At 39.6% G+C, this 18,233-nt stretch overlaps 1 protein-coding gene across 3 annotated transcripts; it reads left to right on the forward strand.

Annotated features, from left to right (window-relative positions):
* The first annotated feature begins 959 nt into the window (after window positions 1-959).
* LOC145497226 (ATP-binding cassette sub-family C member 4-like) lies at window positions 960-16,669 on the forward strand. Of its 3 annotated transcripts, none has more exons than XM_081477038.1 (7): window positions 960-1,025; window positions 7,559-8,133; window positions 9,629-10,008; window positions 10,538-11,847; window positions 11,939-12,509; window positions 13,374-13,510; window positions 14,439-16,669. In XM_081477038.1, the coding sequence occupies exons 2-7, from the start codon at window positions 7,594-7,596 to the stop codon at window positions 15,374-15,376; spliced, it is 3,876 nt and encodes a 1,291-aa protein (XP_081333164.1). In that variant the 5' UTR covers window positions 960-1,025; window positions 7,559-7,593; the 3' UTR covers window positions 15,377-16,669. The 3 variants fall into 3 exon arrangements, with proteins under 3 accessions (XP_081333164.1, XP_081333163.1, XP_081333162.1); XM_081477037.1 differs by lacking the exon at window positions 960-1,025 and adding an exon at window positions 4,533-5,718; XM_081477036.1 differs by lacking the exon at window positions 960-1,025 and having other exon boundaries at window positions 4,533-8,133.
* The last annotated feature ends 1,564 nt before the right edge of the window (window positions 16,670-18,233 follow it).

The raw sequence follows: 18,233 nt of genomic DNA on the forward strand, positions 1-18,233 counted from the left end.
GCTGAAGTAAAATATTCATTACCAGTCTGCCAAATTTTACCCAATTTCACTGAAGGAAAGGCGACAAAAATCACTGTCAGTTTTGCTTTTTGTACTCAGTTGACGTCATGAATTATCGAAAAACACTCACGTTTTCCTTTGAGTGCACGCAGAAAGTACTTAAACTTTCATCCTCGGCGTGCGCGCGATCGTAAAACTATAAAGAGCCACCTTAAATATTCGAAGTTTAACAAAGAAATGTATGGGATTTTTAGCGATTTTGCCACCCACAAATTGTAATTTGCAGTACATGAGAGCCAATATCTCCTTCGAGGGTACACCCAAAGAGTTTGTCACTAACAATCGTTCTTTAACACGTGCGAACATGGTCTGACTCAAAAGTTCCGTATACATTTTTAAGTTTCAAACTCCAGCGATTTCGAGCTCACCTTGGACTGTAATTACAGCTGCGTGGCACAAATCACAATGGCCATTGCGACAGTATTTGCACCAAAAATCGCCTGTTTAAGGGAGTTTGCTTATTAAATTGTTTTTTAATGTTAAAAAAGCGGCTATGTTTATTGCTTTTGGCTGAGTGGTTTTGGCGGGCTCAACCATGTGGAAAACTTCAAGTGAAGCGTCCTAAGATTTCCAGTAACAGTTCAGCAATTGGCATTACAGCCTGTTATCAGATTTAAAAATTGTCTATGAGAATCTTCCCTTCTCTGAACCGGTGGCAATTCTGTGCGTTTCAACACAGCTAAAACCGTAGCCTGCTGTAGAACACTTGACGCATGAGTTGTGTAAGCAGTGATCCATACCGCGAAAAAAAAAAAAAAAAATCGAGACCGTTGCCAAGACATTCCATCAATTCGACAGCCCGAGACACCAAATTGACCAATCAGATCGCGAGTTTGCCTATCTCTGGATCACTTTAATAACATTTTTAAAAACTTTGCATATTCATTTTAAATCAGAGGGTTGACTAAGGAACGGATCAATGAAGAACGGTTCTAGATTTGTTGTAGCTGGAGTTGATATTAGAGGTAAGTCTACATTACTGAACACTCCCGTCGTATCGGTAACTTATCAGAAATGGTAAGGATTGATTTGAGTCCTGTTCTTTTTGTTATTATACGGAGTATTGGGTGGTTATGCAACCAAGACGGTGACGCCTAAGACAAAGTCCAACTCGACTGAGAAACTAAGTTATATTCTATTCTATATTTTGATGTGCCTCGTGATCTGATTCATTGTGTGTGTTAAAACTCTTATTAATCACAGTTTAAAAGGAAAAGACAGTGTTCAGTTAAATTAAAAGAAAAATATTCATGAATTCGCATAAATTATTGCTTAGCCAGCTAATTGAATATTATTTTTAGTTGACGTGGACTCTGGTACGTACTTTCATGGGCACATTTTCTTGCTGAACAGCCCGCACTGTTCATTTCTTTTAATCTTAGATTATGTAACTGGAGTATATATGCAAAGCCATAAGTACGGCCCAAATATCATTTTTTGTTGGAGCTCATATTAATACTAGCTCGACAATAGATGTCGTCTGATTTGTAAGGCTCCGAAACAAGTTGGTAAACATAAATTAAAAGCGGCAGGCGCAAAATAATGTGCCGTTATGAGTAGCGCGCCTGTTGATTGAAAGTTCGTATGCTACATGCTTATGTGCTTGTCAGTTTCGCGCTAGCGAAAATCAAGCGGAGCTTGATAAGGACAAACAAAGAAAACAAAAATGTCGGGAACAATAATGCTTATATTAGTACGCGCCCCTAAATCATTGATTATTCTAGCTACCTAGGCCTGAGCGCCCGTGGGCAAAAATGCACGGAAATGAATTCGCCCTTTCGCTTTACTGCTACGTAGGATACAAATAAGACACGTTCTTTTAAAACAGCCGTCGTGATTATGAAAATATATCGAGCATTAAAGACTGAAGATTAACAAATCGGCTAACGGAAGCTGTCGATGGGTTAAAGAAATGATCACACAATACATTAAGGGTTTAAACCACTTTCACTGCTTATACTGCTTCAATGGTTTTGACGTGTTTAACCATGCAGAGAAAGCCACAAGGAGCGTCAAAATCTGTGCGTTTTAACATACATAAATTGTATACTACTGGACCAAGAAATTGATGGCAGGCACAGTGTACCCGTTCTTGTTCTTCTGAGCGTATAGTTTTTTCTTAAATTTCTTGTATTTAGTTTGTGTGCCAGATGAACAATGAAATTCAAATTAGAGCTTCATTTTTTTCTGCCTCAGTGGTTTTAGTTTACTCAGCCGGCCGAAAGGCAAGCAAACTCGTCCAAACGCCTCAGTAATTTGTAACGGAGACTTCCAAATCAACATCCTTTCCTGTTTTTGTTGTTTTTCTTGTATTTCTGTACGTTTCAACGTTAGGCGAAACTTGTTGTGCCATGTCACGCTACTGTCAGCTAACCTATTCTTTTAGCCCTATTGTGTGAAATTTTTAAGTAAAACTCACGTGTTTTTAATAATATTACAGCAGTCAATCGTTCATGCAAAACTGCGCCGGCCATAGCCAGAGCACCAATCATGATCACCGGTCTATCCGGGCAGCCATGCCTTGGGTTATGCTGATAAAATTACAAAATAACTAACTTAAAATCAGAAGGCAGACTGGGAAGAAGATAAAATGAGAATGGTTTTCACTTTGTGGCAGCTTCAGTTGTCTGAGGTACGTTTTTCTATCACTGTAAAAACATAGTCAAGCACGAGCACGGCTGTATTTTTAACTTAGTACTCTGGTAACAGTACGGATTGGAGTTCGATTTGGAGTCCAATTTGGACAGATCACATCAGTCCATAATTAGCAAAATCAGACGACCGGGAGTGCGAGAGCGTTTTCTTTTTTATTATTATTATTTTTTTTTAAAGTCTTGATTATAACAGGCCGAATGGGACGACAAGAAGTTCAGGTATTAAAATTTGGGAAGAAAGAAAAATCGCATAAACTTACTTTTTGGTGAAAACAGTAGTTCTAAGAAATAAGAATTCAAAATTCATAAGCGAAGGTATCACGGAAGTACAACTGTTTTATAGCAACCCATGCATATGACAAGAGTATTGTCCAAGAACACCAGACACGACTATTCATAAAAATAACACCAGCATAACACATAAACCGTCCAGTAAAACTACGCATGAAGCGTAAAATGTCCAACAATGCTACGCGCAGGTTGTACCTGCACCAGGCTAACCTATGATTTTAAAAGAGTTCCTATTTTTCGCAGCAGTGAGAAAACGTGTGATCGTGGGTTTGCACCAGGCATGACCATTAAAACAAGGCACCCCTCCTTCCCCATAACAAAGGCATGACTTATTGATTTTCCTTGAGTCTCATTTCAGGTGGTAAACGAAGTAAATTTCAATGTTGTTCTGACTCACGAGCAACAGTCGTTAAATTGTCGTGAATTACTAATCGTACTCTAAGAGCTATTTACAGGGCATCTTTTCAAATGTATTTCGTGTTAAAATGCACTGTAACTCGTGGACTACAAAGAGCCGGTCTTTTCTTTTAGGTCTAAAGAGTGTTTATTCGCCAACACGAACCCAACTGCTCAGACCCCGTCCACACTGCGTCGGAGAAATTTAAAAGCGGTGTGTTCACTCTGAAAAAGGCATCAAATGTTTTCCGTCCAAACTACGTGGGGGAACTTTGAAAACGCAATAATCGCCGGTCATTTTGGATTTGTGCTTGAGGAAAACTCGGTCAGCGAAATCACATGCTTGTCGTGAAGTCATCGTTTTCGAAAATCCAAAATAAAAGTTTTCCGTACTCACTAAAACGTAAACACGGTGTTTTCAAATTTCTCCGGTTTTCAGAGCATTTCCCTAAAGCTCTGTTTTGGTGACGGATTGGTGTGGACGGTAGGCCTAACCGTAGAAAATTGCTGGTTTTCAGTGTCACGCAATTCAAAATAGATCAAAATAAAAATCAAAACCGGTCAATAGATAAAGTCCAGAATCTGGGAAATAAAAGAAGGTAAATATACAAAGACTCTCGCAAAAATTCTTTTCACAGTAATTTTTTCTTATGCGAGATATGCGGAGAAATTTTTTATCCAAATTTATAGAGACTTGTATGGAGACGCCATGCTGGTGCCCATCCACATGAGCACCAACATGGCGGCCGGAAACCAACAGAAACATCTGTCACTGAGTTTTGCAACAAAAGCGTGAATTTATCCCTCGAGAAACTCTAAAACATTAAAATAATACTTTTTCTAAGACATGAACTGTTCAGATAGCCAAGTTCCCCGAAATAAGTCACTTTTTTAACCATCATGACAGCTCTCTAGTCCGTCATGTAAATGTCGCGTCACGCAAAAGCTTAGAAATTCGAGCGTAGTGTATCACAAAACCAAGAACCCATTCGGAGCGAAAATTTGTATGAATATAAGTTTTCAGCTGCTCTTATACATCATATAAGTAAAATCTAACGAAGATCAATAGTTTTGTAGTTCGAATTTTAGTGACGTCATGTGAAAACCAGCTATAAAGCTGCGTTTTCAAATTTCTCCGGTGTAGCGTGGACGAGGCAGCATCTCGCCTGCTACTCCCAATGATTTCGAGAGGAAAACAGATAAAAACAGATTACCAGCAGTCAGAGACACTCTTTTATTATGACTGCATAGCCGTTAATGCTTCAGTACAAATATCATTAATTCCGTTGTTGAGAGAACATAATCACGGCTTGGCAGTCAGTCTCTCCTTTGGGAACAAAAAAAAGGAATAACACTGGGAACAATACTGCCTAACATAAAGATAAGTATGCTACCCTTTGTTATTGATTAATTATTTGCATAACCTATATTCATGACCCGTAATTACACAGAACTGCATGCGTCTTCTCGCTTTCCGCTACGTGTACTTGCTGCAAATGAATACGATCTTTTACAAGAGCCATCGTGATTAGTGAACATAGACTGTAAATTAAGCGCCTGATCTGGAAGCGGGTTAAAGAAACAATCTCAAATTCATTTAGGTTAGAGCTGCAGTTTGACTGCTTAAGCGGTTTTGACGGGTTTAACCAGAGAGAGCCGCAAGAAGTGTCAACAGACCAAACAGACTAATAGATTTCTCAATGTTTGTTAACAAGAAATGCATCAGTACTTGTTCCTTCAAGAACAGGTTTGCTTGGTGCATGTCGCTGAATATTTTTCATGTTTGTCTTGATCAACAATGAAATTTAAATCACAAGCTTCAAAAACATTTTTTTTGCCTGAGTGGTTTTGGCAGGCTCAATTAACCAGAGAAAGCGGGTGAGGCGTTCGGGTTCTTTTTGCGCCGATTTGTAGTACATTTATCAGATTTAAGTCGGGAATGTGTGTTTGATTCGTTCCTTGCTAGAATTGCTTGTATTTCTGTGCGTTTTAGCGTACGTAACGCATGAGTTAGGCTGACTTTTATTGTTTTTGCTCAATGTGCGAAAAAATGTGAAACTACTTTGCATACTTCTTTGGGAGGGTTGTGATCCATAAAAAACAACGCTCTCGCTATTTAACAAAAGCAAGCCGGACACCAGCTTAACCAATCAGATCGTGTTTTTACCAATTAGCTTCTGGACTATGCTTCGATATGCTGATAAAATTACAACATAACGCGTCGCGTTAGAGAAGGCCTGAATCGGAAAGTGGAGTAAAATGCGGCCCAATTCAGCGCGGATCTCGATTTGTAGAAATTTCACATTTATACCGTGAGGTAAGTGTTAATTGATGTTACATGGCTTACCTGATCATGGTGATATAACTAAGAAGTTTAAAGTTAACCTTGATTCGTCAGGTTTGTTAGATCATGCGAAGAAAGGCGAAGTGCTCGAATTGATGGACGGCGCAGGTCTTTGTACCAATTAATCATAACTACAACAAGTTTGAAATAGAAAAAAGCTGAAACGTTAACGTATTGGTGAATAAAGGTGCGGTAGTTGAGTTGCTTTCGAGATCCATGACCGAATTACTTTATAACAAGACGCGGGATTGCAGAAAAAACGGCTGTCTATTTGCATATCATATTCAACAATTGCACTACGAGCCCGAGTTTTCTACAAACACTGCTTGGTTGACTATGACTGAGAGAATTGCTAGCATTTAGTATATAATTCATAAAGTTGCCGTAGTCTCATTACACACAAAAAATGTCAATTGACATCAGACAATTCAAGAGGGTTTAAAAGTTCTTAAAACATCCGGACACTGTGCACTTATTCGCTAGACAAATCATGCATGCAACTGTCTTCTGCAACAGATATCAATAGATCCAATCAAATTTACGGATCCACAATAGACTACGGTAAATTTAAACTAAATTAAAAAATTACAAAAGAACATATTCCCATCGTGCTTAATTATTTTTACGCTATATTGTACTATATTTAAGAAATAGAAAACATGTACCGTGTTTCTATCACGAATGCCGTTCTCTGATCGGCTACGCTACTCACTATATCTATTTAAACAACAGAGTGTTTCTGTTGAGGAACTATCGGCTGATAGTTGCCCCGCGGGAATTTGATGTTCTTAAAACAAATATGGTAGTTTTCAGAAAATCAAATTTCCAAGGGGCAGCTATCAGACCGATAGTTCCGAGACACAAACACTCTATTGTCCTTATTGTTCGCCAATAAATTTTCCTCCGCGCTCTAGTTCAAAAATAATATTGAATTATTTTCCACTTTGTTAGAAGAAAGCCGTGAAAACCCAATGTAAAATTTAAAAAGGAAAATAAACAAAACCCACTTAATACAATTTCACGTGTTTATTTTTTTATAAGCCCGCTGGTTTACAGAAACTTTTTCACGGACAAGCACTATCCATCCGGGTATTTTCAGTCTGTTTCAGGTAAAAAATTTCTTATATTTACATATGAACAGAAGAGATTCGTTAACTCAACCGATAGCTCTGTGCAACGGGGTGTCTTGTCTTCCCAGGAGCTGTTTCACGTAAATTTTAAAATTAGAATAAATTCAGTCAAATAAATAATTAACAATTATTCCACGAGCGCCCGTTGGATATGAGATGGTAACCTGCAATCAGGCGGGCTTTTTTGGAAAGGGAGAAGAGAAAAGGAAGGGAAAAAAGTATCAGGTTAATGCATAAGATGGTAGATAGGCAACGAGGCGCGTAGCGCCGAGTTGGCTATAAACAAAACATGGCTATAAACAATACATAAACATGGAATGTGCGGAATAATTGTTTTATTAAAATCACCTCAAAATATTGAAAAACAATAAAAAAGAACCAAAAAATTACGCGTTCGCTGACCTTATTTGTAGAGCATGGTGTAATGGCTCATATTATATGAAAACTCTTGAATTTTATTATCCAAGGATCCAGTTAATAAATAGTCCACGGTACCGGTGGATTATTTTCATTATCTTTCCTGTCAGGAAATTTGAACGATGTGATAGCGAACACGAAAAACAGGTGTGCAAATAACAAGAACATATTAACTTAGAAGCTGTTTTATATCAAGTTTTTCTTTCACTCAAATTGTCAAGCTGACATTGCTACAATCTTCTCCACCATTTGCATTTTTATTTCAGATTTCTACCATGCCATGCCAATAAAATAGCAGCAAATGGAGTTAGAATACGATCGCCTGGAAACAGATCCAAAGCAAAAGAAAAATCCCAAGAAAACCGCCAACATCTTCTCCATTCTTTCATTCTGGTGGGTGGGACAGCTTCTTGACCTTGGAAGCAAGCGTTCTCTGGAAAATGATGATTTATTTCCTTTACTTGAAGAGGATAAAACTCAGACGTCGACTGAAAACCTTTACCGGACGTGGAATGAAGAGAAGAGTCGCCCCTCGAGCGAGGGAGCTTCAAACGGACGTAGACTGTTTAAAGCGATTATCCGAGCGTTTTCCGTCGTTGATTACCTGTTCATTTTGAGTGTAGGTTTGGTGCCTGGGGTTTGTAATGTTCTTCAGCCCGTGTTCTTGAGTCTGCTGTTACCGGCATTAATGAAGTACTCGACAAAAGAGGCATATATCTACGCTACTGGAATCTGTTTGAGTTCTTTCGTGCGTGCTATTGCTACCCATCAGTACCGTTACCATGGAGATTTAATGGCTCTTAGATGGAAATCAGCAACAGTTGGAATTGTTTACAGAAAGGTGAGTTCACTTATTTATCTTGTAAAAATACAAATCAAGCATAGAGTGAATCATCAGCAATCAGTTTTTGGCCTCTGTGTCTTGTCACATCAAATGAGAGATTCCTTCCCGCGGCAATGTCTCGAATGGAACACTCCGTGTTTGTCGAGAGTGTCGATGAAAAGATAGTTCTTTTTTAAAGTAGCTCAAAACAGTTTCCAGCATTTTCCAAGACTTAAATTTTGATGGGTCATCAGAACCACTCTTTGATGCTATAATCATGGTATCAAAAAGCTGCCCAATCATTAATGAACACGTTGTTATCATGTTTGTGACACAATAGTTATCATAGCAACAGTATAACCTGCTAAAAACACTCTTAATTAAAGTGGTACTATGACGAAAATCGCATCTCTCCTATCTAAGCCATTTTAAAACATAAACAAGTAGTCTTCATGAGAAGAAAAATGCCGTTTACTATTTTCAAATGTCTCTTTTCGTTCCTGAGATATTCAAGTTTTTAAAGTATGCAAATTAGCCAAATGATGACGTCATACACAACCAAATTTTGATCAAATATGATGAAGAAAGATATCGCAGCCAATTTTTATCAGAAACGTTTGATTCTTTGCAGTAGGATTCTACTAAATGTGCTCCACAATACGAGCATAACAGTTTTGTTACCATGGCAACATACTGGGTTCCAGATCTCCCCAATATTAAAGGCTTTTCTGGCCACCTTTGGCAATCCATTTTGATATTTGCTAATGGTGTCTCATATGCACGATCCAGCAGGCATGTAAATATGTTAGCTCGAACTGGCCTTCTGGCCTCGTTTAATGTTTTTAAGCTGAAAATCACTAACAGGTGTGTTTCCTGTAGAACTATTAGCCTACCAAGTTTCAATGGATTCTCTTGTAAATTGACCGAGATAGCTCTATTTATATACTTAATGTAATATTGCGTTGAGTATATGACGTCATCAGTCATCTCATTTGCATGTTTTACACATTTTTCACACTTAAATGTCTCGGGAACTAATGCAGATATTTGAAAACGATAAACGGCGTTTTTATTCTTTCATAGAACTCTATGTGATACACCTAAAAAATCAAGGGGTAAAAATTTGATCAAAGTACCACTTTAACTATAGCCTTAAAGGCATATAATTCAAAAACGGCTCGGTAAAATCAAATCAAATCAAATTTTGATGTGCAGGATAAGACGGAACTTTTGGCAAAGTCTTAAAATGAACTGTTGTTGGTGACTGACATTTCGACAACCTGAGCTGAAGTCATCTTCAGAGTGTTAGTTAGTCGATGATGTTATAAGTCAGTCACCGACAACTGACAAGTACTCTCACCCGGACGATCACACATACTACTGATACTGCTGGATTCAAACCATTTACTAGATTTCAGAGTTCCAAGAATTTTAGAAACAAAATTTATTTATCACTGTCCTGTAGCTGCCCCAAGTTAAAAACTCTTTACTGCATGTTTGTTTCATCTCGTAGGTTCTCTGTCTGAGGCAAGCAGATTTATCGACTTTAACGAGCGGATATGTCATCAATCTCATTGCTTCAGACCTGCAACGTTTTGATCTAACAGTACTTAGTTTTGTTCTCTTAACTCAAGCACTGTTTGAGATCCTTAGTGTCTCGATCTTCATGTTTTACCTGTTTGGCTGGAAACCCTTGACAGGCGTGATGTTTCTTATTACGCTTACAATTTATTACGGTATTATGGGAAGAGTCTGCAATACTTTAAGGTCAAAAATCTCCAAAGTGGCTGATCAGCGTGTTGATATCATGAACTCCATCATTGCTGGAATTCGCACAGTCAAGATGTATGCCTGGGAGTGGCCGTTTATGGAAAGAGTGCAAAGGATACGAAGGTAAGAATATTCACACGTGTTGCTCATTTCTGGGGGGGACGGACTCCCATGTGAAAAGGAGGGGTGCTCTTCCTACCTTTTAGGGGTTAAAAATGAGGTTTGGGTACCTCTTAGGGTGTTCAGACTCAAAAGCTGTCGTTAAAGAAGCTACATGTACGTCAGGGTTTGCGCATCTTGAAACGTTCGTCGTTTCTAATCCGTGTCAATCTTTTCCATCCTTAACCATCCTTGTTCCTTAATGGATTATTATTATCTCTTTGATCTTTTTCTATTTTACTATACTATTATTTTCAGGTTTCCTTCATTTTAAAGGTAATCTTGAACGAGGCCCAAATAACCCAAAATACCATGACTTAGCTCCTGCCTAGCACCCTATTCCTATTAAGCGTCTCCTCTCCAATGAGCTCCCCTCCCTCAACTATCGAAGTAAAATAAGCATCCCAGACGCTAAATCGAATCATTACGGCATCCCAATTTTTCAGCAGATTAAACGCACGATTAAAAAAATTGAATTTGTTATCTCTTTAAGGCAAGAAGTCCGACTAATTAAATGGAAAACAGCGATATTGGCAACCTTTGCATCACTGATGTACACATGCACACCGATTGCAGCTTTCATTTCTTTGATTACCGTGGCATCGACAGGAATTGAGCTCACCTCATATAATACTTTTATGATTTTGTCCCTGATAAGTACACTGAGAATGACAGTCTCAGCCAACATTTCCATTTATGTGAACATTCTAGCAGATTTCGCGGCAGCTCTGAATCGCATCCAAGGTTTACTTGAATTTGACAATGACAACATCGACAAATATCTACAGGACACCTTCATGGAAAATGGTGGCAATAATTCAGGACACGAAAATAAACTTTCCAAAAGGGATGATTCTTCAGGTTTAAACGAAAGTGTCGAAACTGATATTCACCGTCACAAAGATCCTGTCGTTTTACTACAGAACGTCGTTTGCAGTTGGAGTGGAAATTCTAACACACCAACATTGAATTCCCTGTGTTTGTCAGTCGGCCAAGGTGACTTGGTGTTCATTACTGGTCGCGTGGGCTGTGGTAAGTCGTCCCTTCTGTACACCATTCTTCGAGAAATTCCACTTATTACCGGAGTAATATCTTATCAAGGGAAAATTGCCTGGGTTGGTCAGCAGCCCTGGATTTTTTCTGGTACCGTGCGGGACAATATTTTGTTTGGCGAGCCATTTGACCCGAACAGATATGAGAAGGTATTGGAGGCATGTGACCTGACCAAAGACTTGCAAAGATTTCCAGATGGTGATTTGACTGTTGTTGGAGAACGTGGGACAGTCCTGAGTGGTGGTCAGCGGGCTCGTGTTGAATTGGCACGCGCAGTGTATTCCAATGCAGATATCTATCTACTGGATGATCCACTGAGTGCAGTGGACTCAAAGGTGGGGCATGATATCTTTGAAAAGTGTATCAATGGCTTATTAGACAATAAAACTCGGCTGATGATCACTCATAATCTCGAGGTCCTGCAAGACGCCAACCACATCGTAGTAATGGAAGAAGGTTCAATTTTGGCCAAAGGTGACTTTTCGACATTGTGTGCATCTGGTTTTGACCTAGATACCATCGTCCAAGGCGCTGAACAGAAACCTAGTACTGTGCAGATGGAAAAGCACCTAAGTCAGGGAATATTGGAGAATGAAATTAAGTCAGAGCAAGAATATGCCAGACTGGAAATTGCTGAAGAAGATCGCATGGTTGGTGCTGTATCGTGGAAATTATACTGGCACTACATCCAAGCTGGAATGCACGGTATTCTGGCTACAGCTTTGGCTATGTTCTTCCTCATCGTTCAAGGTTAGTTAGTGCCTACAAAAGCATTTTATACTTTCGTTCTTTTTTGTTCTGTAAGTTAAGAACGTGGTTTTCTTTCTTTTTTTTCTGTTAGGATCACTCATACTTCCTGATTGGTGGCTACTTCATCTGACACGTCAATCACATGACCCGCAGCAGCAGACGGAGAATCTCTACATCTATGGTGGCCTGGTGGCTGCGGCATTGATTTTGTCAATCATGAGAGCGGGAGCATTTTTCAACGCAGTAATAAATTCCTCTAATCACCTTCACAACTCGATGCTATCAGCAGTCTTAAAAGCTCCGGTTCTTTTCTTCGACACTAATCCTATTGGACGGATACTAAACCGGTTTTCTCGAGATATTGGCATCATGGATGAGATGCTACCAAAAGATTTCCTAGATGCCGTTCAACTGCTTCTGTTCTGCGTCGGAGCAGTTGTTCTTCCGTCTATCCTGAACCCCTGGATTATCCTGCCCGCCACCCCGCTCATAATCACTTTTATTCTGATCGGGCGTTACTACGTAACAACATCACGTGATGTGAGGCGACTGGAAGGAGTAAATCGAAGCCCGGTACTTTCTCATTTTAGCGACTCGTTGATGGGACTGGTGACTATTCGGGCGTATGAGAGGGAAGATGGCTTTCTGAAAGCGTTATACAGGTTTGACTCGATAACTTTCCTTTTCATTCCTAAAACATCTTTATGAATCTGACTCTGTACAGTTTGAACCATTGTTTGTTGCAGTAATAAAAAAAATAGTGAAGTTCGTTCGACGCTTTCACGTAGTTTGCCCAGACAACACTGCTGACTGGTTTTGCACAAACTGAATATCAGTAAATCTTCAACGCACTTCATCGAAATCATACCACACAATGCGAACTTTTAACAGATCTTTGCATGCATTGCGTTGTTAATTAAGTACAAAGTTTCTATGCTTTACTCCACGAAATTTGCAGCTTGAACAAATTATTAAAGATCCAAATTCAACCGATTTCAGACCTAATTTACGATCAACTTGCGATGTATGTAGTTGTAGCTGACACAAGTCTCCATCCGCAAAGTGTCGTCCCTTTGCTGCACAGCAAAAGAGACAATTTTTTTACGACTCGAAACTCGTGACAGCGGAACGGTAGGGCAAAACCATGCGCATAAGGTTTGGGAATGACATCATTCACCCTCAAGATTTGCCACTGGAAAGATTTATTGATTATGAGAATGTCGAAAAATCTTGAAAAATTCTGGCTCCTTACACTGGAAAAGAGCTTTCAATTGACACAGGTTAAGGTTGATTTGATGATTGAAAAACTAATTACCATGGAAGCCGCTATGGAATCACACGCCAGCCAGTTGAATTCGCTCTCTCAGATCTTTATAAATCATAGTTTCTTTTGGCAGTGAATTCCGTTTTGTATTTGCTTGTCAGCTTGAGTGGCGTTAACTTTGCATACAACAGTAACTGTTTCTCTTCGAAGTACTGTATTTTCATATTAATTAGCGTGCTGCATGCTTTTTATATCTTTTCAGATATCAAGATGATCACAATAAGGCTTGGTTCTCGATTTTTTCCGCCATGAGATGGTTAGGAGTCCGTCTGGATATGATCTGCGTTATTTTTGTCACTTTGGTTGTGTTCCTTGCTATAGCTACGCAGTCTGGTTCAGGTAAATCATTTTTTACCAGTTAAATTTTTTGAGTCACTCTGACCCTCTTAAGAATTTAACATCTACATTTTTTCAAAACATATGTAACTTGTCACACTATCGCTCTCTTTTCTGCAAAACAGCTGATTAAATGTCGTAATCACCGCAGTTAGAGTGCCGACTGTGCAGTTCTTTCAGCGTCATCTGTAATGAGGCTGATCCTCCCCCTTGAGGTTCCTAACCTGTCAGGGTCGATCATTCGTACAACATGAATTCACCCTTTACAATTTTAACACTTAAAGTGAGGACACTCGAAACGTGAGCAGAAAAAAATTATGACTGAGGTAATGTCCATGGTTTAATTCCCTTCCTAGGTATTTAGCAGTATTTCACGTTCGCCCTAGCCTCACAAACAACAACAACAACAACGAAAAATTAACTGAGGCAAGTTCCACGGTTTGCCTCATACTAGTTTAGGCCGTGGACTGACTTAACATATTTTTGCACATTCGTTCGGTGACTACAGAATGAGGGTTCTTCATCCTAACCAAAAGAATATTTAGCGCTTTTACATTGAAAACACACCACTCTTGTGCATTATATCGGCATTCATTCTATAGTAACCGAAATATTGTACGAAAATGCATCTTTTTCAAGTGTTCATGGCTCGAGTGTCCTTAGAGCAATTAAGCAAATACCTGCTTCCACAATTTTCAAGTATTTTCACTATGAAAAGTCAGAGGTTAAAAATCCTAAATAACTGTTATTTTTAGGGAAAAAATGAGGTTACATGATATAACTCTCCTCAAGCGAAATACAAATTTTACCCTCATTTTAAAACCCGTAAATTTTTAAGAGCACGATCAGACTAAACTCGTGGATTAAGTTGATCAGTGTCAATCGTATTGAAGTCGAAACTTATTTGCTTTAATCGGTGTTTCGTTCTTAGGCATTACAGCTCTATCTCTTGTCTACGCCCTCCAACTTGCAGTAGATACGTCACAATATGGCGTCAGGCAGTGCTCAGAGGTTGAAAATGAGATGACGTCCGTAGAACGTGTCATAACATATGCTAACCTTGAGGAGGAACCTGGGTATGACTGTGATCAGCAGCTTCAAGACAACTGGCCGGAACAAGGTCGGGTACAAGTAAAGAATTTGGACCTAGTTTACTACGAGGGTGGACCAGATATACTGAAAGATGTCAATTTTAGTGTCGATTCGCAGGAGAAAATAGGAATTGTTGGTCGCACTGGAGCTGGCAAGTCGTCACTGGTTTCAGCTCTGTTTCGCATGCCTCAACCGACTGGAAAAGTCATTATTGATGACGTTGACATCGGCAAGATTAACATCCAAAGCGCTCGTCGAGCCATGTCAGCCATTACCCAGAATCCTATTCTGTTTACTGGTTCACTGCGCATGAACTTGGATCCTTTTGAGAAGTACGCTGATCAGGAACTCTGGGGTGTATTAGAAGAAGCTAGTCTGAAGACCATGGTGGAAAATTTATCGAACCAACTGAGTGAGGAGATTAAAGAATGTGGAGCAAACTTCAGCGTCGGCGAAAGACAACTTCTGTGTCTGGCTCGCGCTTTATTGAGGAGAAGCAAGATTATCATCATGGATGAAGCAACCGCAAATGTCGATTATAAGACAGATCAGTTGATTCAAGAAACTATACGCACAAAATTTAAGCATTGCACCGTGATTACAATTGCACATCGATTAAACACCATCATTGATTACGATCGAGTCTTGGTTCTGGAAAATGGACAAGTTGTTGAATACGACAAACCAGAAATCTTACTGCAGAACGAAGGAGGGCAGTTCTCGAGGCTTTACCATGGATATGGTAACAGTTCCAATGATAGTGTAGAACAATTGTGAAGATAACCTTAATTTTCGGAAGCAGTTATAGTCGTCGATACTTTTCTTTTTACTTTCTCATTCACACGTATAAGATTAATTGAGTGAAGATTATTTAGCTCCTTATTTAACCCATGTGGTAAATATTTGGGAAGTGTTTGACTCGCTTTGTTTCTTTCTTTCAATTTCTTTATTCTGAGACTCAAAATTTATTCACTGAATATGTTTAAAAAATGGTTTGACTGAGTTGCTCAGCTAGGAATACTGTATTATAAAAAGTAGCAGCGCCCGGGAGACGGTGCTCCCTTATATATATGGGCTGTATAAGTAAGTGCAGCCCGAAACCGTATGGTTTTTCAGCCGTTTTGGCCATAAATCGCGGGGCATCGATTTTGGCCATTTTGGTCATAAATAGGGTATGGTTTTTAACTCTGGTCTTCAATTGGGTATGTTTATTAGAGGAAGCTACTTTTTCATCTTTATCGATAAGATCATCAACAAAAGCCCTTCATAAACTAAGTTCAGGGTAACTGTACCAGCCGCAACGGTCCTAAATAGGGAATCCAATTTTTTTTGTCAGGTCATGAATGGGGTAGGGGAAATCGCAGAATTTGGTCATAACTACGGTAAAGGTTTTGGGAAGCGAGCCGCACACCCCCACCCGATTTTTCTGCGAGTACCTCCTGAGTAGCAGCGGCAGGCCGCAGCAATAAAACCATTAGTATTACCTGATTATCACTACTGTTAGTATTATAATGAAAACTGTAACAAAATTCACGAGTCTGATTGGCTCTCAACAGGTCCGATGTTAGCCCAAATAGGATAGTGCATGCGTCATGCTTGTAGGTCATCACATTTTGTTACGGTTTTGATTAATTTATAGGTGGCCGTACTTCGTGTCGTCCCATTCTTTTTATAATTAACTCGTGATAAAACGAATAGGACTCCTGCGCGCGGCGCGTTCGTCCGATTTTGTCAATCATTCGTATAATTACAGACCGAATTGGACTTCACTCAGTCCTATCACTATTGCTTACAGCTATAATACTAATAGCAGCAGCAGAAGCGTTTGCAATATCAGTAGCACAGGTATTTGCAGTAGTAGCAGCAATCGCTGTAGCAGTAGAAGTAGCAGAGGCAGTTGCTGTAGCACAAGTTTTTGCAGTAGTAGCAACAGAACCTTTAGCTGTAGCAGAAGCAGAAGCAGAAGCGTTTACAGTAGCGGTAGTGGTGGTGGTTGTGGAAGCGGTACAGGCGGTAGGTAACAACTAATAAGAAACAAGAGAGAATAAAGGTAAGAGAGTTCATTCTTCATATTTTTAGGCCTTATTCCTGAGGTAATCATGCTCAAGCGTCTTTAGAGATGTAGCCCAATTCTCCGGCGGAAAATGTAATCACCGGTGTTGCGGGGATGTTTTTGTGCACGATGAAATTAAAATGCGTGGAAAGCCGCTTGTAATTGGGCTGTACACGTGAGCGAAATTTGCGACTCATGATTAGATATTTCTGGGCCCTCCATGGGAATTTCGAAATCGGGAGTGATCTAAAAATAGGAGGGATTACCTTCGGATTACCTTCAGAATAAGGTCTGTATGGGAAATAAACTGCGTTATCCTTCATCCTCTTCTGTAATAAATTCATTACACACCTGTTTTACAAGGATGCCGTGTAAATATCCAAAGATATATCATTAAAGGAACGCGCTGGCTTTAAATTTCATTTCATCTTAAAATTACTTACAGCGTTGATTGTTTCATCTCTTTAAGTAAGATATTCCAGTGCACAGCCCCGCTACAGCTAAAACTTGTTAGGTGCGCGGCTGTGATATTTAGCATCTCTGAAACTGTAAGACGAAATCTCGTGTCGCGGAACAAAGTCAGAACTACGGTCTCGTTAATATGGACTTTTATTATATGGCTAGTGCCGTAAGCGGGCAAGATGAACCAAATCCTGCGCTCTGATTGGCTACCCGAGCGGGCAAAGTGGTGCTATCTTGCCCGCTCGGGACTACCCACTGTGTCCCGCAAGAAAAATCCCCCCCCCCCCCCCCGCCCCATAGCAATATAATAAATCCTTTATTGACCAAACTTGTTAGGTGAAGACTCCGTCTCGGTCCATAAACACGCAAATAAAGAACTTGGCCAATAACCAGCCATCTTGACCGGCCATCCCTTTGAACCGCCTGGCCATACTCCACTTCTGACAATAATCGAAATGAAGTACTAGTTGAAAGGGCTTATTTTACTCTTCCACGCCTTGCTTGATTAAATTTGTGGACCGACAGTCCAATTTTTCAGTGCGGAAAACTTTAGTTCCTACCTTTGGATAAAGACCGGCCTTTGATAAAATGAACACGAACTGCTTTTGACAAAACATTTGACATCAATCCAATAGCGTAACTAGTCGGACGCAGTTACAAAGAAAAATAAATAACATGATTCTTAACGAGTATCAGCCTGTTGTTGATATGTAGCTGTTATCTTGGTCAACGAATTCTTCATCCAGAGTCAAATCAGTATCATAAGGTAAAATGCGAGACGCGCACTCTTCTTTCAAATGGGGCCCGTTTCTCGAATGTCTAGAAAAAGTTTTCGCACCGGCTGGAAAGCCATCGGAAGATCTCGAGCCTTATGATCTCAGAGCTGGTTAATTCACATATTCTTAATATGAACAAAGCTTCATGCAAGAAGTTTCAGGTATATACACCTCTCTGTATTTAGATGCAGTCAGCTAAAAGTGGCTTTTCGGGCCCCGCGAAAAGTTTCTGGGGCTTTCGAGTTAGATAAAACTGATGCGAGATGCGCACTCTGTTTTCAAATGGAAAAGAAAAAGAATCAATTTTGTGGTCTTGTGGCACAAGAATCCGTGGCTGCAATCA

This window comes from Orbicella franksi, chromosome 9 (genome assembly GCF_964199315.1).
Source record: "Orbicella franksi chromosome 9, jaOrbFran1.1, whole genome shotgun sequence".
Classification (NCBI taxonomy): Eukaryota; Metazoa; Cnidaria; class Anthozoa; order Scleractinia; family Merulinidae; genus Orbicella; species Orbicella franksi.